This window comes from Hypomesus transpacificus, chromosome 7 (assembly GCF_021917145.1).
Source record: "Hypomesus transpacificus isolate Combined female chromosome 7, fHypTra1, whole genome shotgun sequence".
Classification (NCBI taxonomy): Eukaryota; Metazoa; Chordata; class Actinopteri; order Osmeriformes; family Osmeridae; genus Hypomesus; species Hypomesus transpacificus.
Window position 1 is genome coordinate 5,721,710 of NC_061066.1, and position 27,220 is coordinate 5,748,929.

The following is a 27,220-nucleotide window of genomic DNA, read 5'->3' on the forward strand; positions in this document are numbered from 1 at the left end:
TTTATTTTGTAATGTTTGGTGAGTTTCGGCACTTTTGAGTTAGAATTCGCCATGTTACAGAGCCAGACAATATTTTGCGGATGGCCCGCACATCCTCACGTCAAGTAAATCTTTATCCATCACAAAGTGTGCGTGAAAACCAGCAACGTTTATACATGAGGCCCCTGGTGTTTTGGGGGATTTAACTCGTTGCTCCCTGCTTCATTGTCATGCATGTAGCAGCGAAAGTAGGGAGCGCTTCCCCATGTTAATCTAATCCGCCAAAGTCAAACCTTTTCATGTATATGAATAAATGGTGAAATCAATCATGTGAGTGTCTTGCCTGAAATCCGCAAAGCCTAATTCAGGCATGACACTCGGGCAGCACGCGTCATATCACCCATCACTGTGTACTCAGTCCATAGGTTTAGCTCCGATAGGCGGCACTATAAGTCGCACACATGCACACACACACCCTTGATTACCTTGGTGTTCTGCGTTGCTGCCACCCTCCACCATCCCCTTCTCCCCCATGTGTGTCTGTCAGGGCTCCCTGTTGGGGGATTTCACTCGTTGCTCCCTACATCATTGTCATGCATGCTACAGCAAAGGCAGGGAGCGCTTCACCATGTACATCCAAAGTCAAACCTATTTTCATGTATATGAACAAATGATTAAATCAATCATGTGAGTGTCTTGACTGAACTAATCCTAGCTAATTCAACCCATGCATGGGTGAGAATGGCAGACTGACTGCTTTGGCAGAGGTAATGGGTCGAGGGAAGAAAACGATGGGCCTTTTAGTCTATGGGCCCTATTTAAACAATCTGAAAGGCAAGTATCAAACGCGCAACGCATGTAACTATGTGGGCGGAATTCGGGCGCTGTTGGCGGGATAAATGACTCTTGCGCCCGACACAAATCTAAAATGGGTTGGTCTGAAGTAGCTACATTAATCATAGGTGTGGTTTGGGCGTAACGTGCAATAAACCAATCAGAGCGTCATCTCACATTCCCTTTAAAAGCAGGCACGCTTGTTCCATGGCGGATTGCTATTATAATGGCGGATTTGCCAGGAGTGGTTCACAGCCGTTCTCGTCAGGGCCGTAAAAGACAGAGAAGTGACATTGTATGGGGATAGGAGAAACCCACCCAAATTAGCTTCGTCCTTATATACCTATGTGTCTTGCCATAATTGGTCAAACAGGTTTGATACGTCATTACTGCAATTAGCCGGAATAATTTGGGTAAATGTGTACGCTAGATTTATGCCTTTTTGCCACAACGATTTCCCTTGTGTGGTAATATTTTGCCTTGTAATTATGTATGGTTTGCCTCCTCTTTTCCCTGAACCGCCCCCGGGAGCGCAAGTTCATTCCCTAATTTAGGGGACTTTTAGAGGGAAAAGTCCGGTGTGTGTCGGGTGCAAAATTGGAATGATACATACGTCGGTGTACAAAGTCAATTGCGCTAGGTGCAAGTCACGTCGAACTGCCTGGTTCACTGTCTATGCCTGCCTATGCCTGCCTATGCCTGCCTATGGCTGCCTATGGCTGCCTATGCCTGCCTATGCCTGCCATTCCCAGTCTCATAATTGTTCTGTGTTATATTTGAGACATTCCTCAATAAAGATTTCAAATAGAGAGCAGGTCCATCACCTCTGGGGAAACGTTTTGAAGTGCTTCCAACTCGAATACATGGCCAAGATAACCAACATAAAGCAAAAGGAGAGAAACAGAGGGGTGAGAGAGAGCAGGAGAGAGAAAATGAGACAGAGAAATAACAGGAAAGAGTGAAAGAGACAGCAGCAAAGGGAGAGAAAATGATGCCAGAGGAAGAGAGGATTGACACTAATAGTGGGTATTACCTTTTCAAAACCAAAGAAAATGGGGCATTGTAAATGTCCAATCCAAAGTGTTTGATTTTACTCTTGTGCTTCCAAACCATGCTTTGCTATGTGTATTAGAAAAAGCCCCTTTTACATCACAAATGCTGGCAACAAAAATGTCTAATAAGGTTAACATTAAGATTAAGGGCCCTAGCTTGCACCCAGCGCAATTGACTTTGTCAACGACGCAAGTATCATTCCTAGTTTGCACCCGACGCAAAGTGGACTTTTCCCTCCACAGAGGCACGTCGGTAAATTAGGGAATAACTTTGCGCTCCTGGGGGCGGTTCAGCGACAAAAGGAGGCGTGTTCCGGCACAAACGTTCCCTAGTGCTATTTTGCGGTTTCAGAAAAACAATTTTGCCACTGACCAGGAAAAACGTAATCTAAAGTCAATCACGCGTTATTCAGATTCTATTTTGGGGCGCAAGCTTGGTCCGTGGGCACTGCTGGCGAGGCAAGGGTCTTCTTTCTGCGAAGCTACGTTACATTGTTTTGATTTATGGCATGTAATATTTCTTCAATGATTATAAAAAGATTTTCATGAGTAATCTCTATGTGAACTTGATTTGTAACAATTGTGGCAATTTCCTCCCAAGCCTGTTTAACCAAACCTAATTTGGGTGAGTTTCTTCTCCCATCTCCATCAGAATCAGAATTTGGTTTATTCGCCATGTTGCGTATGTTACACAAACAAGGAATTGACTGTGGCAGGAAGGTGCAAACAATAAACATATAGGACCTACCGGTGTTAAATTAAGTAAAAAAGTACAATAGTTAAACTGATTATAAGAACTAAACAATTAAAAAATTAGTGGTGGACATAGATTAATTGTTTTAATCTAGATTAATCTCACTGTAATCTTGGCATTAATCTAGATTAAAATGGCTCATTTGAATTCCCCCGAAGGCATTCAGAATATGTGTGCTACCCAAATCACGACTAAAAGTAAGTATTTGAACACGAGTTTCTCAAGCCAGGTGGCGCATTAGACCAGGGGCTCATCTCCTGTTTCCAAAATGCATCACAAACTGCTTGAGAAAGCTGTTCTACTATGATAATTAGTGATGAAAATAAATTATGTTCAATGAGATGTACTTGTGTTTATTAACTGTTTATTACATTAGTTAGCTTGGCTGATAGAGCTGAGCTGACGGGCTTGCCTCGGTTGCACTCAAACATAGTAGTTTGACGACGACTCTTCGCGTTTTGGAAGACCTAGCGTCACTGTGTCCAATCCCAACCTTTGTAAACTACTATTGTCCAAACGTCTTTTTGCCACCATTTTCTTTTGCAATCGCTAGCAAAGTGTAAGTAATATTATTTTAGGCATACCAAACAATCTACGTGTCAAATTTAAGTCTGCTTGCTTGAATCTCCGATGGGAAATTACGACAACATGTAACATCTAATGTAAGTTTACGTAAGTAAAGTAGGTCTTAAGATGCTTGTGCGAGCTACTATCAAATGTTGGTTAACTAGTTTGCTATTAGTATGAATCAGAACAGTTCGACACGTCTCCAAAAGCACGCGTTTATTTAGACGCATGCTTTGAACGTGTCACGTGGCACGGTTCAAATTGAGGCGAAAAAGACGCCGACTTTGTATGGAAGTCTACTATGGAAGGCCTAGTATATGGAAGGCCTAGTGGGCAAGTAATAAGACGCCCCCGTGTGTCAACCACACGTAATTAAATGAATTTTGCGCCTTGTTTGACACGGCCCCGTCTCAACCACGCGTTAAAACCGCCGACTTCCATACAAAGTCGGCGTCTTTTTCGCCTCAAATTGCACGCGTCTAAATAAACGCGTGCTTTTTTGAGACGTGTCTAGCAAACCACACGAAATTAACATCTGGTTTGGCTCAATCAGCGTCTGGTTTTCCAAAATGTAAGTCTGCTTGCTTGAATCTTCGATGGGAAATGATGACAACAATTGTAACAACTAATACGTAAGTGAAGTAGGTCTAAGGATGCTCGTGCTACTATCAAATACAATGTTGGTTAGCTAGTTAGCTATGAGTATGAAGTTGGTGTTCACAAGTGCAATACTAAAAAGGGGTGCAGAGACAAATAAATGCAGTAATATCAGGCTGGCTGATATCTGGCTTGGAGTTTTGTGAACTTCCCTTGCACTGCGATTGCGTTGCCTCAGTATTGTGCGCGATTTGGTTTCACTGCCAACATTCCTTAATGTAAGAGGCAATGCGCAAACTCAGTTGTTGGCAATATACAACTGTTGTTACTATATAAGTCAAGTGTATTTTATTGTCATTTTCAATTACATATGGTTGTACAAATGAAACAGAGTTTCCCCAGGACCATGATGCCATATTAGAAAACATGACAGTAAGGTGCCAGGGTCATATGTAGCCTACAGTGACAGGACAGTATGTACAGTGATTGGAGGTAGCAGTTATGAAGTGATAGGTTTTCATGCCAATATATTGTGATGCAAATTTGTTGAGCGGTCATCTTCCCAGACCTACAAAAGTGAAATACACAGCCAACAGAAATAAAGGTTCGTCGACTGTCCTTCACATTCACACACTGTTGTCTTTATACTTAACAGATCATCTATGATGTCCCAAAGGCCCAACTCATTTTCAGGTCACCTTCTGGCAGCAACCATGCAGCTGGGTTTCACTGTGCAACCAGGCCTACCCAAGCTGCTGCTGCTGGGCCAAGGGCTGATTGGAATGGCACACTGGGACTTGCAGATGACCTGAAATCAATATTTGTCTCTCTGCAGTGTAAGATGTAGGCCTACTGCTTTTAACTTGAGTTAACGCTGTTAAACACTGCCATGGTCAGCAAACACTAGCCATGGCTCTACTTCAAAAAGGATACTGTTCACAGCTGTATGAATCAATAGGACATTACCATTACCTGAATGACTTGTAGTGGTCGGGAGGTTATGCCTGTTCTGATGATAGCATAAACCATGTTAGATTGTTGGCTCTATGTGCATTGTTTGGGTCTCCTGTCTCTGTCTTCTGTTTCTGTGTCTTTGGTTCTGTTGCAGGATGGCAGGCAGGTAGAGGAGCTGTGATTGCTGCAGGGGCACACCTGTGACCTGTGCCTTGGTCCTTAATAAGCTGTGCCCTAACAAGCTGGGTCTCTCTATTACTATCAGGAATGTCATTACTATTTGCTTTTTAGTTTGTAATGATTCTCTACACTCGACACTTGCACTGATCACACACCCATTCTTTTTAGCACTTTTTATTACATAAATACATGTTTATTCTTATTACCGTGGCTTGTCACTTCCTGAAGTTCTTATCTAATCTTCTTATGAATCTAGTTCTGACAACATTAAACAAGCACTGGTTGGCTACACATCTCATGCCAGGCTTATACAAATGTGTGTATTGGCACTTTGAAAGGCTTAGTGTAGGCTACTACCTTGTGTGAATTAATACATTCAACGTTTGTATAGTGACCTGTATCCATTTACGACATGTCTAGCACCTCTACTCCTATAGGAAAATACTATATTTTGACTATCTTTCTGTCCCCTGGTCCTCCCCCAGCACCAAGGGTGTTCCCAGAGGCCAACACCTGTGACATACCCCTGAGACTGCCCATACACACAACCCATGTACAGTTCAAACAGTACATGAAGTCTGGGATAATACAGTCACCCACCTTTGGGCAGGATTAATGTCACGGCCACAGCTGTGCCCCCCTTTTTGGTTTAACCCTGCCCTACCGCGTCCTTGTGTCTGCCATTATCTTTACCTGTGTCTCGTTGAGTGGTTTCAGTTCTTGTTTGTATTATCATGTCCACCTGTGTCTTGTTTGGTTCTGTGTATTTTATGTTCCTGTTTTGTGTCCAGTCTTTGACTTGTCCTTATCATTGTTAACGTGAGTACCCTGTCCAGTGCCGGTCTTTCCTATAGGCGACATAGGACGCCGCCTAGGGCGGCATAAGAGTGGGTGCTGGTGAAAAAGCTTGCCTAGGGCGCCAAATGTGCTAGGACCGCTACTGACCCTGGCTGTTTCCCGTTTAAAAGAATAAACCCTTCGTTTGAGGCAATGTCAGGCTACTGTCCTGCGTTTGGGTCCTACCCCACCACACACATGACACATAAGGCATAATTGAATCAATTTAAGACATCAAATTAAATTGTATAACCTTACTTTTAGAGTGTTTGATTTTAAAAGGGTTAAAGGTTTCTTAGTAGCATTGGCTTCTGAATGTAGGTGGCAACCTACAGATATTACCGTTGGACTTACAAAAATTTATATTATAATTCTTTAAACCTCTCTTTAATCAATGCATCTGCAGTCGTAATACTGAATGGAAGTTTAGTTAAAATCTAGTATTTTTCACCCCTTTACCAAGACACTGTAGCCTAATGATGGTACATTGTGTTAGTTTGGAGTATGTTATTAGGCTGAATGTAGGGGAAATTGTATTACATGAGAAGGAAATGTAACAAAAGATTAGGGTATGATTTTCCAGATAATAAAAATGGTGTTACCCATATAGATGGTGTCACTAAAGGGTCAATGACCTGAGCTTCAGGTCACCGCATAAAAGTAGAGGACGCATTGCGTTATGGAAAATTATCCCTAGTGAGCAGGCACTGTGAAGATAAATAAAAGTTATCACAATTATTTTATTAGTAGCCTAACACTGCATTGCGAGAGCAGGTTTCTGCTCTTTTGTGTTTTTCGGCAGACATTGAGAACTTGGGTTGGACATCTTTGAACAGTGCTAGTTCATGACTATACCATATCAAGCTTGATTGTCTATTCGCCTACCATTTAGTTAGCTGACAATTAGCAGTGTACGATATTTTGTGTTAACCGGGTTCATAGGAAGATTAGACTTTATTGCTCCAGAAGTAAATGAAGGAAGTGGCAAGCCACATGAATATGGATAACAGTGTATTTATTCAATAGAAAGTGCTTACAAAAAAACGGTTGTATGTGACGGTCATGTAAATTAGTAGTGTAGGGAATGGATGTGGGATCAGTGCAAGTATAGAGAATCATTACAAACTAAAAAGCAAACAGTGATGATGTTCCTGCTAGTAATGGAGAGACCCAGCTTGTAAGGGCACAGCTTATTAATGACCAAGGCACAGCAATCTAAAAAAGCTCCTAAAAACAGCTCCTCTACCTGCCTGCCATCCTGCAACAGAACCAAAGACACAGAAACAGAAGACAGGGAGAGGAGACCAAAACAATACACAGAGCCAACAATCTAACATGGTTTATACTATCCTCAAAACAACCATTATCTCCTGACCACTACAAGTCATTCAGGTAATGGTAATGTCCTATTGACTCATACAGCTGTGAACAGTATCCTTTTTGAAGTAGAGCAATGGCTAGTACTTGCTGACCATGGCAGTGTTTAACAGCGTTTAACTCAAATTATAAGCAGTAGGCCTACATCTTACACAGCAGAAAGATTTTTTTTTAATTTCAGGTCATCTGCAAGTCCCAGTGTGCCATTCCAATCAGCCCTTGGCCCAGCAGCAGCTTGGGTAGGCCTGGTTGCACAGTGAAACCCACCTGCAAGGTTGCTGCCAGAAGGTGACCTGAGAAGAAGTTGGGCCTTTGGGACATCATAGATGATCTGTTAAGTATAGGACAACAGTGTGTGAATGTGAGGGACAGCCGATGAAACTTTATGTCACCTTGGCTGTGTATTTCACTTTTGTAGATCTATACAAGGAAGATGACCGCTCAACAAATTGGCATCACAATATATTGGCACGAGAACCTGTTGCTTCATAACTGCTACCTCCAATCACTGTACATAGCCTACTGCCCTGTCACTGTACATACTGTCCCGTCACTGTACATACTGTCCTGTCACTGTACATACTGTTTTTATTATGTACAACCATATGTAATTGAAAATGACAATAAAATACACCTGACATAAATAGTAACAACAGTTGTACTTTGCCACCGACTGAGTTTGCACATTGCCTCTTACATTAAGGAATGTTGGCAGTGAAACCAAATCGCGCACAATACTGACGCAACGCAATCGCAGTGCAAGGGAAGTTCACAAAACTCCAAGCCAGACAGCCAGCCAGCCTGATATTACTGCATTTATTTGTCTCTGCACCCCTTTTTAGTACTGCAATTGTGACCACCAACTTCATACTAATAGCTAACTAGCTAATCAACATTGTATTTGATAGTAGCTTGCACGAGCATCCTTAGACCTACTTTACTTACGTATTAGTGGTTACAATTATGGGTGGAACGGTACATGTATTCGTACCGAACCGTACGGGCGTCACGGTTCGGCTCGTGAAATTACACGGAGAATACACGGTATAAAAATTAGTAAAACTTGTGTGCAAATTAATTAATGTAATGCGGAACTACTGTAAGATATTAGTGTTCTTTAGGGACAATCTGTAGCCCCGCCTTAGCTCTGAAACTGATTGGCGCCGCCACCTGTGTAGCCGAGCTGTGCCTGAGTGAGTCAGAGATAGCTAGCAGCAGCAGCACTGAAGACGTAGCCTATGCAACGCTAGTACTAAAGATGAATGTTCGTAGTGTAAGTATAGCGAAAAATAGCCTAAACTTTCCTAGACTTTTAGCTGCGGTACTAATGCTGAGGGCTCGCTGATATTGCTGTCTTACTAGAACGTGCATTTAGTCTAGCAGACGCTTTTATCCAGAGCGTAGTATCTATGAGTTGTTGCTAACGTGTGCTGATGTTGTAAACACCCAATAAATTCAACATTTCCAGGCCTCTCTAGTTTCTACTCTGCCACGATCTTCTGTAGCTTCTCAGCTAGGTGAGTGCTTGTGTGCTGCTCATACGGGGGCCGTGTCTGTAGAACTGACGCTTTCATTTCCCACTCAGTCAATAAAATGAGCAATCACCGTGAGGTAGCTTTCGGTAGCACGAGAAGTCCAACCATCAGTCGTTAGTGAAACGGAAAGTGCTGCTGCAACTCGCGCTCCGTCAACGTCCGTGTTTTGTTGTAAATGTAAGGGACCAGGGCCGGCGTTGCTGCTACTGTATCCCTGCCTGTGTTTGCGCTGTTGCCCAGCTAGCCTATCGTGTCGTGGTGTAGGAGGATTGATCGACAAGCGCATCATACATTTAGCTAAGACTTGCATGTACAGTAGTTAGTCTGGAGCCCTGCTTCTGCATTTTTGTTTTGCTTTTCCCACCATTGTACCGAACTCGTACCGAACCATGATGTCTGAACCGCGGTACGAACTGAACCGTGACTTCAGTGTACCGTTCCACCCCTAGTTACAATTGTTGTCATAATTTCCCATCGGAGATTCAAGCAGACTTATATTTAGGCAAAACAGACGCTGATTTAGCCAAACCAGGCGTTAATTTCGTGTGGTTTGCTAGACACGTCTCAAAATTTCAGACGAAATTTACGTGTGTAAATGGCAACGTGACACGGTTAAATTCGAGGCGAAAAAGACGCCGACTTTGTATGGAAGTCGGCGTTTTTTACGCATGTTTGAGACGGGGCCGTGTCAAACGAGGCGCAAAAGACGCCAACTTTGTAGGCCAAGTCAGCGTTAATTACGCGTGGTTAACACACGGGGGCGTCTTAATACAAGGCCTTCCATAGTCTACGCAATTACTTACGCGTGGTTAACACACGGGGGCGTCTTAATACTTGCCCACTAGGCCTTCCATACTGCGCTACATCAGTGCTTGGCCCGGCATCTTCCGCATTAGCTAAGGGATGCTTTGCGTTTCAATGGTATTTGAGACTGGAAGAACTCCTACATTAAACTAATTCCGCATAGCAAACAACCATAGGCCGAATCCCAATACTCCCCCTTACCCCTTCCCCTTAGTTTTGCGCGTTCCCGTGAGAGCTAGTGGTGTCCCAATACTCTTTTGGAGCTAGAGGAAGGGCTAAGACTAAGGGGTATACACCCCTTAAAACCAAGTAAGATCGGGAGCTTACTTGAAATCTAGGGCTATGTGAATCCTGCGCGACCGGCAACAAATGGCGGCCAGATCATCCAGAGAGTCCGATAAATGTCATATTTTCGGCTTAATAATTGATAAAAAAATTATGACAGTCTGGTTTTGTGTTATACACAGTCCTGAACATATATATTTGCATCCATTTTCCAAATCGAAACGTTTCTAAAAATCGCTAGTTTGGTACGCTAATGCGACAGTGTTGAATTGCACAACAGTCCCGCATTTCTCTGACTAGAATGTCTACAGTTTTAAATAAACTCCATAATATCAGTGCATAACACTACTTGCTTTGGAGATATCGTGCTAGACGACATACCTGTAACCAAGTGGTGTCCCATTTCCTAGGCCTATATAGCCCTTACCCCTTACTTTCGAGGGCCAAGGGCTAGGGGTAAATTAAGGGTAAGGGGTAAGGGGGAGTATTCGGATTCGGCCTTAGTCTTGTCGAGGTTTCCATTGGGAAGCTTCTTAAAAATAATTTTTCCCTGAAGCAAACCAGGCGGCTTCATAGCTGCATCCATGTTAGCACATCACGTTTGATGTGATAATTTCATACACAAGGCATACACACAGGTTCGAAGACTCGTTCTCGCCCCCTACAGTGCAATTCGGCTAGGTATAACTCCGCGCTAAAATATCAAGGTGAAAGTCATCATAGCGTGCGTAGTATAGACCAAGCTCCCAACCCAACTTTGAGAATAGATTAACGGCAATATTTTTTTTATCGCCCGATAAGAGTCTAACGTTAACGCAGCACCTTAACGCCAATAACGGCCCACCACTATTAACAATATAACAATTTAAAATATAAAATATATTTAAGAATTTGAATGAGCAGCATGAGCGGGCAATTTAGTACAATGAGAAAACTGCTCTGCCTTTCCCATACAATGTCACTTCTCTATCTTTTACGGCCCTGACGAGGAACGTCAGTTTCCTCGGCTGTGAACCACTCCTGGCGTGCGCCTGGCAAATTCGCTGTTATAATAGCAATTCGCCATGGAACAAGCGCTGCTCTTAAAGAAATTACGCTCTGATTGGTTTATTGCACGTTACGCCCAAACCACACCCATTAGTAATGTAGCTACTTCAGACCAACCGATTTTACATTTGCGCCAGGCGCTAAGTCATTTATCCCGCCGGCAAAATAGCAACCGCCCTAACTATCATGTAATCAAAGCAATATCTATAGTTACAACATTGTAAATACAAATATACATAACAACTGCTGTAGAGACATATACCGCTAACACTTAATACAAATGTAGGTAATATTTTTCAGTTATCTTTATGTGGTTACATGGTAGGTAATGTTACCTTAATGTAAAGGGCCCAATTGTCTTTACCAAAGTCCATAGATACTGAAACATGAGACCTAAAGCTTTAAAGTGCTTTTATACTATATTTTTTATCGAGCCTTGCAACTTCCATGGAGCTGAGCCCTGTCCACACATAGGCCGCCAGGGGAAAATAGGGCAAGAACAGAGCAGAAAAAGGCTCATTAGATATTTGGAGACGTGGGGCAAATTGATAGACTTTAATATATTGCGAAAATAAACAATAAAATGTACATGTATGTACAGTGTGTGTGTGTCGATGTTTGTGTGATATACAGTAAGTTAATGCATCTGTTGTCCCTCTTGCCCTCTCAGTTGCATAGCGCCCACACTCAATACCACATAATCAGTTCCAGAGAACAACCTGAACCACCTCACCCCCCGCCTTAAGACATGTCCCCCCCCCTAACCCTCCACAAAATGTTTCCAATAGCTCTTACAAAATCAGACATAATACTTACAGATGCCAAAACATGTCTCATCAAAGATGTTTGGGTTGTAAGGCAAGGGTATCCAAATGACATATTATGATTTGTGCTCGTGTCACTCAGCAACCAGGGGAAGGGTGGATGGGGGAGATGAAATGTTTAAATACATCCAAGCAGAACTGTGTAGGAAAGAGAGAGCGGGAGAGAGAGGGAGGGAGAGAGGGAGAGCTGAGAGCAGAAAAACATTTGTCTGGCTGACGCTAAGTCAATAACAGAACACTGATGCAAAATGGACTGGATCTGTCAGTCTTAGACACCCAGCCAAGATATCTGTGGGACATATCACAGGGAAGGTACTCTTTAACCCCGGTCGAACCTCTCCCTACCCCCCACCCCCACATGATGTGGAGGATGAAATGAGGGATAAAGAAAAGTCAAAATAATGGAAAAACTCCAAACGATGACAGAGACACTCTCGGGAGAGAACAGACCCCCGAGAATGCAGGCATGCCATACTGAGAGACACACGCATGAAGAAAGAGAAAAACACAGAGAATGTGTGAGAGAGAGACAGTGAAAGGAAGAGACAGAGACGGCTACACACCCCAAGCTTCATCAAAAGCAACCAACAGCTGTAGCCGCGTCATTTGTTCTGTTGTCTGTATATTTGAATGAATAAATGTTTTATTTAACCTTTTTGAAGATCATAACTTCTTTAATAGCAGTATTTTCTGGTTTTACTGATCTTTATGTTTTCAACCATCTTTGGGGAGGCCCTCTTCCTTATTTGCAATTCCCTGATTGTCATATAGCTGGGTAGTTATTGTTGCAGCATTTATTACTGCTGTATTTTATTGTGTAGTTGAGCATGTTTGCCTATTTGATATTTGCTGTTTCTTTACTCCTGGATGAAAAGCTAATTGTCCCCTTGGCATAATGATTACTATCTCGACTTGACTCTACTCTACACATTACCAACATAGAGAAACCGACACCTAACAGAAGAGGACATCCTCTTGCATGTCTCAGGCCTTGGTTACATTTATTTATAAAGAGCAAAGGTTTATTGTTTTATAACCATTTGATAACGCTTGATTTGTTGTGTCAATCTTGCTACTGTATCTTTTACAACATTCATAACAACTTTATGTAACACTTTACAAAAAGTCTGGTCTTCGTGACCATCCATAACTCCTCATTACTTCCCTTTATTTGAGTAGAAGTATAATTCATTGTAAATACCTTTAGGTACTTCCATTCAGTCTTGATTGAAAATAATTTTGTGCGGTAAAATAAAAGCGGATCACTATAATAAATGTAGTTTTTACACTGGTAATCAAAAATCAGTAAAAAAGATTTGTAATGGCACTGTGCCCAAATTTTGCACAAACACACACACACAAACTTTGCTGTGGCGTGGCAGGATATCAGAAACATGCCATTCACAAATCCCCTGTAGCAGTGGAAAGTTGTTGTAGACATGTATAATAGCGTTTCTTGTTTGGTCTTGAGCTTTAAAAATGCTGTCTACCAATAACTTCCCTGCCGTTTTGTAATCATAACCATTCTTGATTCATTTGAAATGATGTGGTGTTATGTCTGCTTTCTTGAAGGTGTCGTGAATGGTTATGACCTCCTTCAAAAATCCTTCAAGTACTAATATTACTAATCATACCTGCACCGTGTTTACCACCAAGGCCTTTTAGCAGCCCTTTACACTTGTACAAGTACACGTTTTTTACAAGTGTACATTAACATAACACTTCATTACTGCTACATAACTACATAGCAGTATCAGAAACAGTAACAACAATGGAGGTACAAAGTAGTTGTGATGTACCTACATAGTATTAAAGTTTAGCGGTATGAACACAGTACTGTTCAAAAATCGTAGGCACTAATACCCCCCAAAAATGCTTTAAGAAATAATGAATGTGAATGACAAAACAAAACATTTCTCAACATTACACTTTCATCCAGCCACAAAAATCCTAAGGTAAGACAGTATTGATGTTTAAATCTAAGGTACCCATGCATCTTTTGCATCATACTGTATGTCTAGTCACATAGCAGAGAAAATTGAATGTGAAGTGTAACTCCATGGCATTCCAGATTGTGTGTAGGAGGGGGCAGTCTTACCCAGACAGTTGTGCCCATCATGAGCCAACATGAAGCCATCATAGCATGTGCACCTGTAGTTCCCCGGGATGTTGATACACTCATGGACACATCCACCGTTGTAGTCATTCTCACACTCGTCCATGTCTGTGAGAGAGAGAGAGAGAGAGAGAGAGAGGGAGAGAGAGAGAGAGAGAGGAAGGAAAAAAAAACATTAAACAAAACATTACAAACTGTGAAAAGAGCAAGAGTAATTGTGAAAAGTGTGGGGATTGTATGGGAGGGGGTGGGTGTGTCAGTGGTGGTGGAGGGTAAAAAGATACAGACTGCCATGCTGGAAATTGACTTGTGGGAAAGTTAGACACAGATGGCGGTTAATGGTTGAGTCAAGACATGAATGTAAGTGATTATTGAGTGGATGGGGCACTCTGGCGTACTTGCAAGTGTGTGTGTGTGTGTGTGGAGGGGTGGGGACACAACTTCAGAGCGGGTGCCAGCCAGTGTTTATTCATGCCCCCCCCCCCCACGTCCACTCCCCCCTCCCCCCTTGTGCTGAGTAAGCGGGAGTTAGGGGTGGGAGGTTGAAGGTGGTGGTGGTGGGTGGGAGGTTGAAGTGTGTGTGTGTGTGTGGGGGGGAGCTTCTTTCACAGGAGCCACTCGCAAGTGGTTGCCATGCGGCTCTGCTTAAATAAACAGTCCCCCCCCGTGTGAACGGCAGGAGCTCCTGCAGACCCCAGGCCCACATCCTCCTCTCCTTCTCTGTCTTCCTCTCGTCCTATCCCGGCCATGGATTAGGCTGACGGCAGGTATCTGTTTTCTCTCATCCCAGGAGTCATCATCTGGCTCACACAACGGCCAGAGCAGACCGAGCCTGGGTCTCTGCCTGACTGGAGTATGAAGTGAACCTTGTCAAGTGTCAAGTCAGTTTCTGTCTCCATCTCTCCTCCGTGTACCCTGCTCCCTCCTCTGCCTTTCTCTCTGTTCTCTTGTCATTGTCAAGGTCTCTCTCAGTCTGTCTCTCCTGTCTTATTTGTTTGTTCTAACTTGTATATCTAACTTGTATATCTATATGTCTGCCCATCTGCCTGCCTGCCTACCTGCCTGCCTTATTTCTTTCTTTCTGCCTGTTTGTCTCCTGGCATGGCAGGCACACAGTGTCGGGGCAATAGCTCTGCCAGACACAGCTCTTAGCAAGAGTCTCAGGCCCCACATCCTGTGAGACATGGACATGTCTGCAGCATACACACTCGCACACCCATATACACAAACATACACACACCATATTCCATAGTCTGTCTCCTGTTCCTTCACCTACGAGACACCATCTTCCAGCTCATTGCAATTCTTGTAGCCATGATTTTAGTCACATTCTGGCCTTCTGGATGAGCATAAGAAAATAATACTGTTGAAATTGAAGAAAGAACTATAAAACACTCAACCAAAACATTGTCTGAGATGTTCCAGTCAGTTAAAAACCATTGGCACAAAAGCTAAATAAACGCCACATTCCTTCCTCAGAGGAGCCCTGGAGTGTTTATAGAGAGCCAATTACTCTGGCGTACCATACTACACTGCATTTTAATCCACTATTTGTGTGTTTTCTGTCCCACAGAAAAAGAACGGATACTTTTAGTACTCTGTCTGTCTTTCTCTCTCTCTGCACTTATATATGATATCAGAAAGACCTGTGTACATAAACTCCTCCCAGCCATCACAGCTTCATCCCAGTGGCCAGTTAGAGGGGGGGGGGGGGTGTCATTTGACTGTTTAGAAGTCTTCTATGCACCCCGCTGACCGGGACAGCGTGGAGTTGGCATCTGTGCTGTTTTGAGCACCCCCAAACTGACCTTGGAAGCCCAGAGGTGTGAGGAGAGAATGAAAGACAGAGTTAAAGAGAGAACAGCAGTAGGTTCAGTTAGCCTAGAAGTAGAAAACACCCCAAGCCCTAACACCTGCCCTGAGTCTGGCAATCTGCTGGTGAGAGAGAGGGGGAGGGAGGGAAAGAGTGAGCTAGGCCAAATTAGCCTCCAACGGTGCCACTTCCTGCCCCGGAGCTGTTGTTGACATCTGACAGCAAGTCACTCCCTACCCCGAACCCCTCCAACCCTCTTTCGCTCACACATGCACGTTTTCTAATTGCCCAACATCTCATCAAGTGAATTAGGGACCTTCGATGATGGCCCTGTGGCCCCGAAAGGGTGTGTATGTGTACGTTTGTGGAGGGAGGAGGAGGAAGGGGGGCACAAAATATGACACAAAATGTCACTAGTACACAGTTTTGAAATGCTGAGATGTTCTCACACTGTTCTGCCTATTTTATTTTATTTGTAAAAACAATAATTGGCATTTTTCATGCTTTTTTTGGACAGTATTTAAGATAAGTCTGATATAAAATGCAGGGAGAGAGAGAAAGAGAGGGGAAGACATGCAGCAAAGGGTCCCAGGCCAGATCCGAAACCCAGGTTGCATTAGTTAGGCCTCAGCCTACAGGGTATGCAACTTTTATCCGGTGAGGTACCGGGGCACACTCTCTTTACCTTTTTCATAACATTTTGCTTGTTTTACTTTTCATGGACTGACAGAACTGTCTAAACCCACTAAGTCATGCTTCCCTTCAGCGAAGAGGGACTGTATCAATTGAGTTTTAAGGATAACTTCTTTCTACCTCTATACTCCCCCCCTCCCCCCCCCCCTTTTTTTTCATGGCTGAAAATAACAACCGTATTGGCTCAAGAGGTCAAATGTCCGAGCAAAAACCCCCAGAAAAGATCCAAATATTATTTTTGAACCTGTAGTGGAGTCACAGTGAGTTAACCTGGCTTAGTACAATTCACCTCAGAACAGAAATAGGAGTATGCCCCCCTACGTCCACATCTAGATGTCCACAGGTATTTATGGGCTGCCTTGAGAAGGCCAACACATTTAGTAACTTTACTTTTTAATGTGTGTTTAAACCAAGTCGGTATAGATCAGGATGCCGGTTGAGAGTGTGTGCGTACATGTGTGTCCTATACTTTCACGTGTGTGCCATGTGTCCGTGAGAGTGGGTGTCCTATAGCACATGTGATGTATGTCTAAGATACAGCAGTATAAAACTGCAGTCTGTAAGTGTGTGTGTATGTGTGAGTGTGCTTTTGTGTATTGTATGAAGAGCTACAGCTATAAAATACCATAAGCTTTCAACAGTGAAGACTCTGACCTACTCTGGTACACCGGGAGGAGTCGCTGATTATGTGTGTGTGCGTGAATGTGAGTGTGTGTATTTGAATGCGCGTGAGTGTGTATGTGGCAAAGCACTAGGTGAGCTCATGAGCCGTGACAGAGTCACTGACACAATGGCCTAGTAATCATCAGTCACCACCTCTCCCTCACTGCCCCCCCTCACCCCCAGCCAGCTATACCTTGCTCTCCATCTATCCATCTCCCCATCTCCGGAGACTTCATGTCTCCTTTTGCTCTCTCCCATCCTATCTTTTCTTCAACCTCAGCTCTTTCTCTTTCCCTCACTTTACCAACCCCACCCTTATTTGTCTTTTTTCTCTTGTTCCTCCCCTCACACTCCCTCTCTCCCCCTACAGCCCTCTTTTTTTCTATGAAGCAGGTCAAGTAAGCTTTTCTGGGAAACCAGAATAGTGCTCTTGAAGTGTATACTGGTAGAATAGTATAATTGATTGCTGTTGTTTTCCCTACTTGTCCACTCTCTCTCTCAACTGATGAGGGTTCTAAATTAACACCCGCCAACCTGCCAAATGTGGGTTAAAATTAATTTTGGCGGGTGTTAATAAAAACTCACTAGCCAGTTTGGCCGGTGATGCATGTGGCAATGATACATAAGGCTCTGTTCTTTGCATGGTTCTCGGTCATTTATCCCCCTGGCAGTACTTCCTACGTTTCCCATGAACACTGTGCCGTAATGCTACGTGATAATGTAGGCCATAGGCTGCTCGCAGTTTGTGTTTGAAGTGAAACCAGCGCGAGAAATCATGGAAACGAACGGAGCGTCCACCAGAAAACACAAGGAAGAAGTCCAACGAAGCATAGAGGATCATACGATGTAATTAGAGCTAACTAGAGTATTAAAGTAAAAAGTTAACTAAATGCGGCGGTGGTTTGGACAAGCTTCTGGGAGCGAGAAGAGGAACGAGGCAGGGGATGAGGATATTGATAGCACTAGAGAAACTAAGAAAAGAAAATGTAATGCCAAAATGGCTGTAGGGTCGGGAATGGCTTGTGTTTGACAGTGAAAATGTTGTCATGTTTTGTAATGATTGCCGCATGTACGCGAAATAAACAAAACTAACAATTTGTGGTAAAACAAATCATTTTAAAGTCGAGGCTGCTTAGGGTTAGAAGCTAGAAGTTAGTTGGAGCTAACCTGCTTACTGACAGTCTTTTGTAATGTAAATACACTGTTCTTAATAAAGAGTCTATTAGGTCGGTTTAATTAATGCTTGCTTAGGACAAAAACGTTACTGTAAATGCATGGGCAGGAGTCAATCTCATGACGCGAATGGACGTTTTAGCCATTCACAATCAATTGTGTCCTTACTTTTTGGTGATTTCACATACCCTTGCATCATACTTCTGTGCTTCATTTACTTCATTTTTTGTGTTTTTCATGCCAACAATGTTAATACAATGATCAAATGCATGCAGTGAAACTCATAATTGTTCTTATTTTCACCGGAAAGAATTTGGCTAGTGGAAATTCTGACTAAAGTTACCAGCCACATTGGCTGGTGATCAAAAAAGTTAATTTAGAACACTGCAAATGATGATAGCAAATCAATCTGTTCGGCAGTGAGTGACAAGAATGGAGTGAACAGTAGGCAGGCTTTCACAGGCCTCTATGGGATGTACTGTCTTCAGTACAGACACACTTAATTAGCCAGTCCCCCTAGGATTTCGCAGGCCTTTTTTGTGATAATTGCGGGCCAAAATTTCAGATTTCGTGGGAGTTTTTCCAAAAAGTTGCGATGGAAGTTGCAGTGTTTTTTAGGTGTTTGTTGTGATGAAATTGCGGGAGCAAGTGAAAGTTGCGATAAAAAGTTGCGAATTTCCCTCTTTGTAATTTTAATCGAGTTAATGGTTGAAAAATAAGTAATTAACAAACATTCATTAAGGAATAAAACTAGGGTGACCAGACGTCCTCTTTTACCCATACATGTCCTCTTTTCGAGGACCTAAAAAATGCCTCCGGCAGGGATTCAAAAATGGTCCGGGATTTTGCCTTGTCGGATATTTGTGTTTCTCTGGGTTTTTCACAAACTATTACGCCCTTACAAGTTTTGGAAAGGGTATCTCCCTTACGTTCCACCTCCTTGCGCAAGCACTGACTGTAGAGAGAACTGTCATTTTAATCAGATAGTACGGCATGCAATACACGACCAGCAGTACCCCCCCCCCCCCCCCCCCCCCCCCCACGACAAAGTGTCCTCTGGTGGAAGGTGTCCAAGGTGGAATTAGTTGGGTTCTCACCAAAATAAAAATATATATTTTTATATATATTTGAAATAATTCAAATCAAGAACATCAAACAAGAACACAACTTAATTTCACCAATGAAAGTTGGTTTTATTATATTTTAATTACAATCTTATGTTTTACTAAATGCACACCCCCTCTTTGAGTTTCAGTGATCTTGTACTGCGTTATGTTCGATAGCAAACCTCCAAGAGGTAACGCTATGTAAGCGTGGTTCTGTAGAGTAAATTTACTTCATTTGATTTTACAACAACAGGTAAAACAGTTCAGGTCACGTTCACGAAAATTATGAACGGGTTCATGAACTTTCGTTCAATGAACGCATTCAGGCGCAACACTGGATTTAACCCCTACTGGAGAGAGATGTATGTAACCCAGGGTTACAGGACACAAATTAATTAAATGTAAAATAAAATTATTTATAAAGAGTTACAAATAAATAACTATTATATTCACAAAAGTAATATACAAGAACTATTATTTATTTGTTGATTAAGAAAAGTGATGCCGGTGTGGTTTTGTCCCAGGTTGATGCTGTGGATCCATGTACATATTTGTTTCATGTTTTTATGTTGGGATAACTTGCTGTGAATGTGCATCTTTCGGGGTGCAGGCGGGAAAGTTTGGGGTCTCACGCGCTCTCGCGCGGAGAAAGGAAGGCTAACCGAACTAGAGGGAGACGAGAGACGAGGGACCAGAAAGAAAGAAAAACAAATAGCATTTTACTGAGAAGAAAGAAAGAAAGAGACGACGATATTGTTTTGGTTAGCTAGTAATATATGTTATTGTTTTGTGAGAATATTTGTTATTTTTCTTGTTTTCCTGAAGTGGTTTGTTTTTACGGTGGGCTAGCCGAAGAAGCTCTGCTACAGTACGGTTGGAGAACTGTTAGCTGCCTCAGCTGTGTCCTTTTTTTCTTTTCTTCTACATTTTTCTACATTCCTTGGGGAGAATCCAGCGAACTGACTTGGATTTCGCCTGCTACACCCGATCGGTTCTTTGAGTACCAGTGTTGGAGTGATGTGAACTGGAGAGCCTTACCGAGTCATCTACGGGTTGCTAGCTACTGTGGCCAACTATCTGCTGGCTGCCTGAGAGATCAAGCAGAAAGAGCCTTGCTACGACTGGTAGGACAAGAGCCTGATTCTATTTGATTTGTTTTGTGACTACCCTGGAGCCAGACACTTGGACCCGGACTGATCATTTTTGTGTTGTTTGTTGTTTTGAAAGACTTCTAAAAAAATCTTTGTGAGTGCGCGTGAGTTCACGCCGTAGCACTGTGTTTTGTATATGCTGTGATTTAGAGATGAGGTTGGAGTGAGGGATTTTTTAGAATTAGTTGTTCTACTACTTGACTTGTGTATTCATATATTTGTTGTTTTTTATACTTGTACTTTCAATCAAAATCAATAATCCTCTCATTTAATTAGAGTAAAATAATATCCAAAAAGTCAAGCCCGTTTTCCAAAATAAGAGTCCCACAACCAAATCAATATAATATAGTGATAATCCCATAGATATTTTAAAAGCAAAAATAAGCCACAAGCTAATAAGAATAAATAGATAAAACTTAAGGGAATCAGGGAGAACAATTAATTGACACTTTCATATTGATTTGGGGAATTACTATTTTTTGTGTTATTGTCATTAAGTCAATTGCAATTGTTGTTTGGTTGGTAAATGTGTTGGGTTTTTTTCCATGAGAAGGGAATAAATAAAACAGAGGTAATAGAGAAACAAAATATCAAAAACAATAACAAAAACAATTCTATTACCTCTGAAATATAGCCAACGTGTTCTGTGTGTTTCATTCTGTAGTGCAAACAGTACCATCTTTCCGAAGAACCAGATATTCTGATACATCTCCCATTGATCATCATTATTATTCTCTGTAGCGGTGTTAAAGTTAGACACTCGTTACAGAAAATTGGCGAGCCAGCCAGGAGAGAGATCGTGTTTGCACTAAGAGTGATCACACTATAAAACTGAGTTGATAAAAACCTATCGAACTTACAATGGACATAGTGAAAACTGAAAATGTAGATGTCCCAAACTCTGTCATTGTTAATGGTCTTACACAAACTAACTTAGACAAAGAGCTTGAGGAAAGTTTAGAGACTCATGGCCCTATTAATCGCCACTTGCTTATTGATAATCCAAACTCTGAATTTCACCGTCATTGGTGGCCAAGCCGCGAAGCGGCGAAGCCACCTTAAGTGTTTCTACGTATTCTTATTATTATTATTGGTGGCCAAGCCGCGAAGCGGCGAAGCCACCTTAAGTGTTTCTACGTATTCTTATTATTATTATTACACATCTTCTTCTGCCATGGGAGTCTATGGCAGCCCCTAGAACCAATTGGTCAGAAGTTGTGAATTTTGGCACACTATTTGGGACCAGTCCCCTCATCAATTTCACCAAGTTTCATGTCTCCCATTCCAACCATCTAGCGCCACCAATGGGTCAAAGTTGAAGGTGTGTTTACACATGTTACTTTTGAACCATATGCCCAATTGTCCAAAATGAGGTATCGTTGGATTCCCTGGATCAAGACGAGTTCAACGCACTCTATGACATCATACCCAGTTCTATAGATTCTCCGCCATTTTGAATGTAAAGGAAAAGCGTTTTTTCGCTACTCCTCCTACAATTCTTGTCGAATCTTCTTCAAAATTGCCACAGATGATCTTCAGACCAAGCCTCACAAAAATTATCCCCTGGAGCTTTTGATTTTCGCAACCGTTTGTTATAAACAGCCACATCAAATTGATGTGGCTGAATTGATGTGGCCGCCATTTTGAATATAACGTTTTTTCGCTACCTCTCCTATAAGGTTTGTCCAATCTTCACCAAATTTGGCACAGATCATCTTCAGACCAAGCCACACAAAAGAAATCACATGTTTTTTAGACTTTCTACACTCGACTGGAACAGCCAATCAAAGTCATCAGCCAATCAAAATCGTCAACCAAGCCACCATAAAAGAAGTGAGGTCATATCTCAGCACCTCTTTACTGCATTGACAACAAATTTGGTATAGGGACGAGGGACCCTGTTCTAAAGAAGTCCAAAATAGGTCATGCCATTTCACCTCTAGGTGGCGCTGCAATAGGCAAACATTTTCAGACCAAGCCTCACAAAAGACATCACATGGCGTTTTGATTTCTGCAACCGTTTGTTAGTTACAGCCAATCAAATTGAGCAACTGATCCGGAAAAAGGAAGTGAGGTAATATCTTAGCCAAGCTTTGATGCATTGACTCCAAACTTGGTGTATGGACTCAAGGCCCTCTTATTAAGAGGTTTGAGACAGGTAGTGTCATTTGACCTCTAGGGGGCATTACAATAGGTAGGATTGTGTTTTGACCAATAACTGTTGATTTGTTTGGCGTATTTAAGCAATTCCTATGTCTCGTGATATCTTAGGAGATCCCGCGTCTGATGCATGTTAACGCGTGATACCAGACGAATTGATGAGGCCACCATTTTGAATGAATGAATAAAACTTTTTTCCTTACTCCTACACAATGTATCCAATATTCACCAGATTTGGCACAGATTATCTTCAGACCACAATCACCTTGCCATGTAAAAATATGACTGAATTACAGCTGTTTAAACTCGGGCCAAATCTGACCATGCGTGCCACAGGAGAAACGGCTTCCTTTTTGTATTCAGTAACTGTACACAGCAATTCCCAGTGCTGATAATGGCTCACTGGGATAGACTGGCTCCGTTGAAGTGCAAGGTCGTAGGTTCGAATCCAGGCAAAGTCTCAGGCATGTCATGATACTGGTTTATCTGTTTAGTGAAGCCAGGTATGTGACAGTAGCTGTCGAGCAGTATAATCATAATGGCCACGATAATGTTTCATTCTCAGGGGATTTATACTCATGAAGAATCCGATTTATTGTGCTTTGTAGATATAGTGAATCTACATCTAGCCAGTGCATCGGATTTCTTGCATCATAACTTCTGAACAGATTTGTCATAAATCACAAGATTGGTCTCTTCTGATTCTACGTGGCATACCAAGTCGAAATATATCACATTGTCCCGTGTCCACCATTTTGGGCGTCGGCCATTTGGAATTTTCATAAAAACATACTTTTTTGAACTCCTCGTTTGCCGTTGCTCCTATTTTCATGGACATGTAATCAAATCATTTTCAGACTACAATCACCTCGATTTGTCAAAATATGACTGAATTACAACTTTTTATACTTGGTTCAAATCTGACAACGCTTCCCACAGGAAAAACGGCTTACTTGCACACAGTAACACAGTAATTCCTTGCACTGAGAATAGCTCACTGGGATAAGACGGGTTCCTCTGAAGTGTAAGGTCATAGGTTCGAATCCAGCCAAAGTCATCACGCATGTCATGATACTTGTTTATCTGTTTAGTGAAGCCAGGTATGCCACAGTAGCTGTCTAACAGTATAATCATAATGGTAATGATAATGTTTCAATCTCAGGGGATCTATACTCAAGAAGAGTCAGATTTATTGTGCTTTACAGATATGTGTCCTCTAACCTCTAGGGGGGCGATCCCATGTCTGACACATGTTAACTTGTGATACCAGCCAAATTGATGCCGCCATTTTCATTAATTAATAAAACGTTTTTGTCCTACTCAAAATGTATCAAATATTCACCAACTTTTACACAGATTATCTTCAGACCACAATCACATTGACATATCAAAATAGGACTGAATTACAGCTGTTTAAACTTGGGACAAATCTGACAACCGCTTGCCACAGGAAAAATTCTTTATATTTTTACGCAGTCACTGAAATCTGATTTCCAGCACTGAGAATAGCTCACTAGGATAAATTGGTGTCCTGGCAACGTCAGAGGTTCAAATCCAGCCAAAGCTGACAAGCTTGTCATGTCTCTGATTCTCTGTTTAGCGAGACTATAAGCCACTGCAAAGAAAGCCAGGTAAACCGCAGTCACTAGATGTCGAAAGTTTCTTCTGGGTCATCTGACCTGCTTGGCCACCACATTGCTGCTTGCAGCTATATTTTAATAGTTGAGTTTGCTGAAAGCTCAGCCATGCATACATTAAGGCCATTACTGCCCTTAGTTTACAAGACTTCCCATGATACAGAAGACACACTCAATGTGCAAGCTCTAGATAGCATCTACACACTAAAGGCCAGCAGTAGCGCCACCAAGGGGTATCTTGAGACATTGCAAACCATTGCAAGAGCAATTGGGAAATCCTTTGAAGAGATGCTCCAAGAGGAGTTAATGAAGATGGTCACACTGAGAGGAACAAGCCCCCCTGGGCAAGAAACGCTAATGTCACAACTGGAGACAGTGTCTCAGAGGCAAGAACTTGTTGCAGGGATTACTACCACATCTTCACCGCATACTTCTCCCTTGTGGGACTCTGGGAATCTAGAAGCCCACACCCCAACGAAGAGAACTGAACCAACCGCTACACACCACAGCTTCGCAAGAGGAGATGGTGTTGATTCTCCTGTGATGATCCACCCAGGTCTCCCTATGAGTGCTGTTAACCCCCCTAGTGTACAAAGGGTGGTAGTTGAACACATTGTGAAGACTGATGCTGCCACATCACATCAGAAAATCTTGTTCCGCCTTCAAGTCTTCTCTGGGAAGAGTCCACGGCCCAACCATGAGCCAGACTATGATACCTGGCGTGCAAGTGTTGAGTTCCTGATGACTGATCCCTCCATTTCCGACTTGCATCGAACACAGAAAATCCTAGACAGTCTACTACCTCCAGCCACAGATGTTATCAAGCAGGTCAACCCTCGAGCATTACCTTCAGTGTATCTTGAGCTCCTTGATTCAGTCTATGGCTCAGTGGAAGATGGCGATGACTTGGCTGCTAAATTCATGAGCACCTTGCAGGATGCTGGTGAGAAGCCCTCAAGCTATTTACATAGACTGCAAGTCATCCTGAGTACAGCCATCAGAAGAGGTGGGATTGGGGAGGAGGAGCGAAGTCGTTTTCTTCTGAAGCAATTCTGTAGAGGCTGTTGGAACCATGAGTTGATCACAGACCTTCAGCTAGAGCGGAAAAAAATGCATCCACCTTCCTATTCTGATCTGGTGTTCCTTATCAGGACAGAATAAGAAAGGCATGCTTCTAAAGAAGAACGCATGATGAAGCATCTTGGCCTAAACAAGCAAGTCTCTGCTTCTTCTAAGTTTCGAACAGCAGCACACCGCCAAACAGTAAATCTCTCTGATGTTGAAGCTGCTGAGACTGACTCATTGAAGAGACAAGTTGCAGAGCTTCAAGCCCAAGTAGCTGTCAGACAGACACCGCCTCCCCCAAAGCCCAAGACCAACCACTCTGAAGCTGCTGAGATCCATGCACTGAAAAGACAACTGGCTGACCTCCAAGCTCAGATGACTTCACTTCGAGTGCAGAATCACCAGATGGAGAGGAACACACACTCAAAGAAGACTGGAACCCAATCTGAACACCGACCAACCGATCAGAGAACAGCTGAGCAGCCAAGGTTTGGTGAACCGACATCTAACAGACGTCGTCCTTGGTACTGTTTCCGCTGTGGAGAAGATGGTCATATAGCGCCCAGTTGTGAAAGTGAACCAAACCCTCTCTTGGTTGAAGAAAAGAGACGTCGGTGTAGAGAGCGGCAGCTCCAATGGGATCAGTTAAACTACTGACAGTCTCTGTTGAAGGGCAAACAGGGACTAGAAGGAGAGAAATGCGCCCTAGACTAATTGAACGAGCAATCAACCAGCGTGCCCAAACCCAAACGTCATCCATTGAACTACCAAAAGGCTAGGTGGGAATGAAGTGCACAGCTCAGATCATTATAGGAGGAAGAAGAGTCAGTTGCCTTTTAGACACCGGATCTCAAGTCACCACAGTTCCCCTGTCGGTGTATAAGAGTCATTTATCAAGCCATCCCATGAAGTCACTGAATGACCTGCTGGAAGTTGAAGGAGCGAATGGGCAGACAGTGCCTTACCTTGGATATGTGGAGATGAGCCTAACATTTCCCAAAGAGTTTCTTGGAACTGAAGCTGAAGTACCCACATTAGCGCTAGTAGTCCCAGACATGACTAATGTGCCCCAAATCCTCATTGGCACAAATTGTTTAGATGTCCTCTTTTCCAGCCACATTCAGAAGAATACAAACCGTCCTCAGTCAGCACTATATGGCTACCAAGCCATTCTTAAGACTCTTGAAGTTAGACAGAGACAAGCATGCACTGGTGCCCTGGGTTGGGTGAAAGTGAAGGGAAACACACCCGAGGTGGTGCCAGCAGGCTGCACAGTTGCTCTTGATGGGCTGATCCATGTGAACGGTGCCAGCGCAGAACGATGGGTCACCATAGAGCCACCATCAATGTCCTCCCTGCCTGGTGGGTTGCTGGTGGCTAGCTGCTTACACACTCTCCCTGCTAGACACCCCCGCCACATACCAGTCCTGCTCAAGAACGAGACCAAGAACGACATTGTGATCCCCCCTCATACTGTGTTAGCCGAGATGCATGCTATCCAGCGGGTGATGGAGAGGGAGGGTCTCACTAACTCAAGTGTCTCTCGTGACAGAACAACGGAACCTTACAAATCCCAGATTGAGTTTGATTTTGGCGATTCTCCGGTGCCATCTGAGTGGAAAGACAGAATAACAGAACAGCTGAACTCCATGCCTGAAGTGTTTGCTCTAAACGACCTTGACTATGGACATACCAACAAAGTGAAGCATCGCATCAACCTCAGTGATGAGACGCCTTTCAAGCATAGAGCCAGACCTATTCACCCTCAAGATGTGGATGCAGTGCGGAAGCACCTCCAAGAGCTGCTGACAGCTGGCATCATCCGTGAGTCAGAATCTCCCTTCGCATCGCCTATCGTGGAAGTTAAGAAAAAAGACAACTCTGTACGCCTCTCTATCGATTTCAGGAAACTCAACTCACAGACCATAAAAGATGCATATGCCTTGCCAAATCTGGAAGAAGTTTTCTCAGTCTTGACTGGCTCAAAGTGGTTCTCCGTCCTTGACCTGAAGTCGGG

The 27,220-nt window shown here is 42.9% G+C and overlaps 1 protein-coding gene across 3 annotated transcripts in view; it reads right to left on the reverse strand.

Moving 5' to 3' along the window:
* Positions 1 to 27,220, reverse strand: part of scube1 (signal peptide, CUB domain, EGF-like 1) — a 324,611-nt gene that overhangs the window by 255,516 nt on the left and 41,875 nt on the right. For all 3 annotated transcript variants that reach the window (XM_047022448.1, XM_047022447.1, XM_047022445.1), the window contains exon 3: positions 13,725 to 13,850. In XM_047022448.1, coding sequence (XP_046878404.1) covers positions 13,725 to 13,850 — 126 coding nt within the window. The remainder of the gene's footprint in view (positions 1 to 13,724; positions 13,851 to 27,220) is intronic.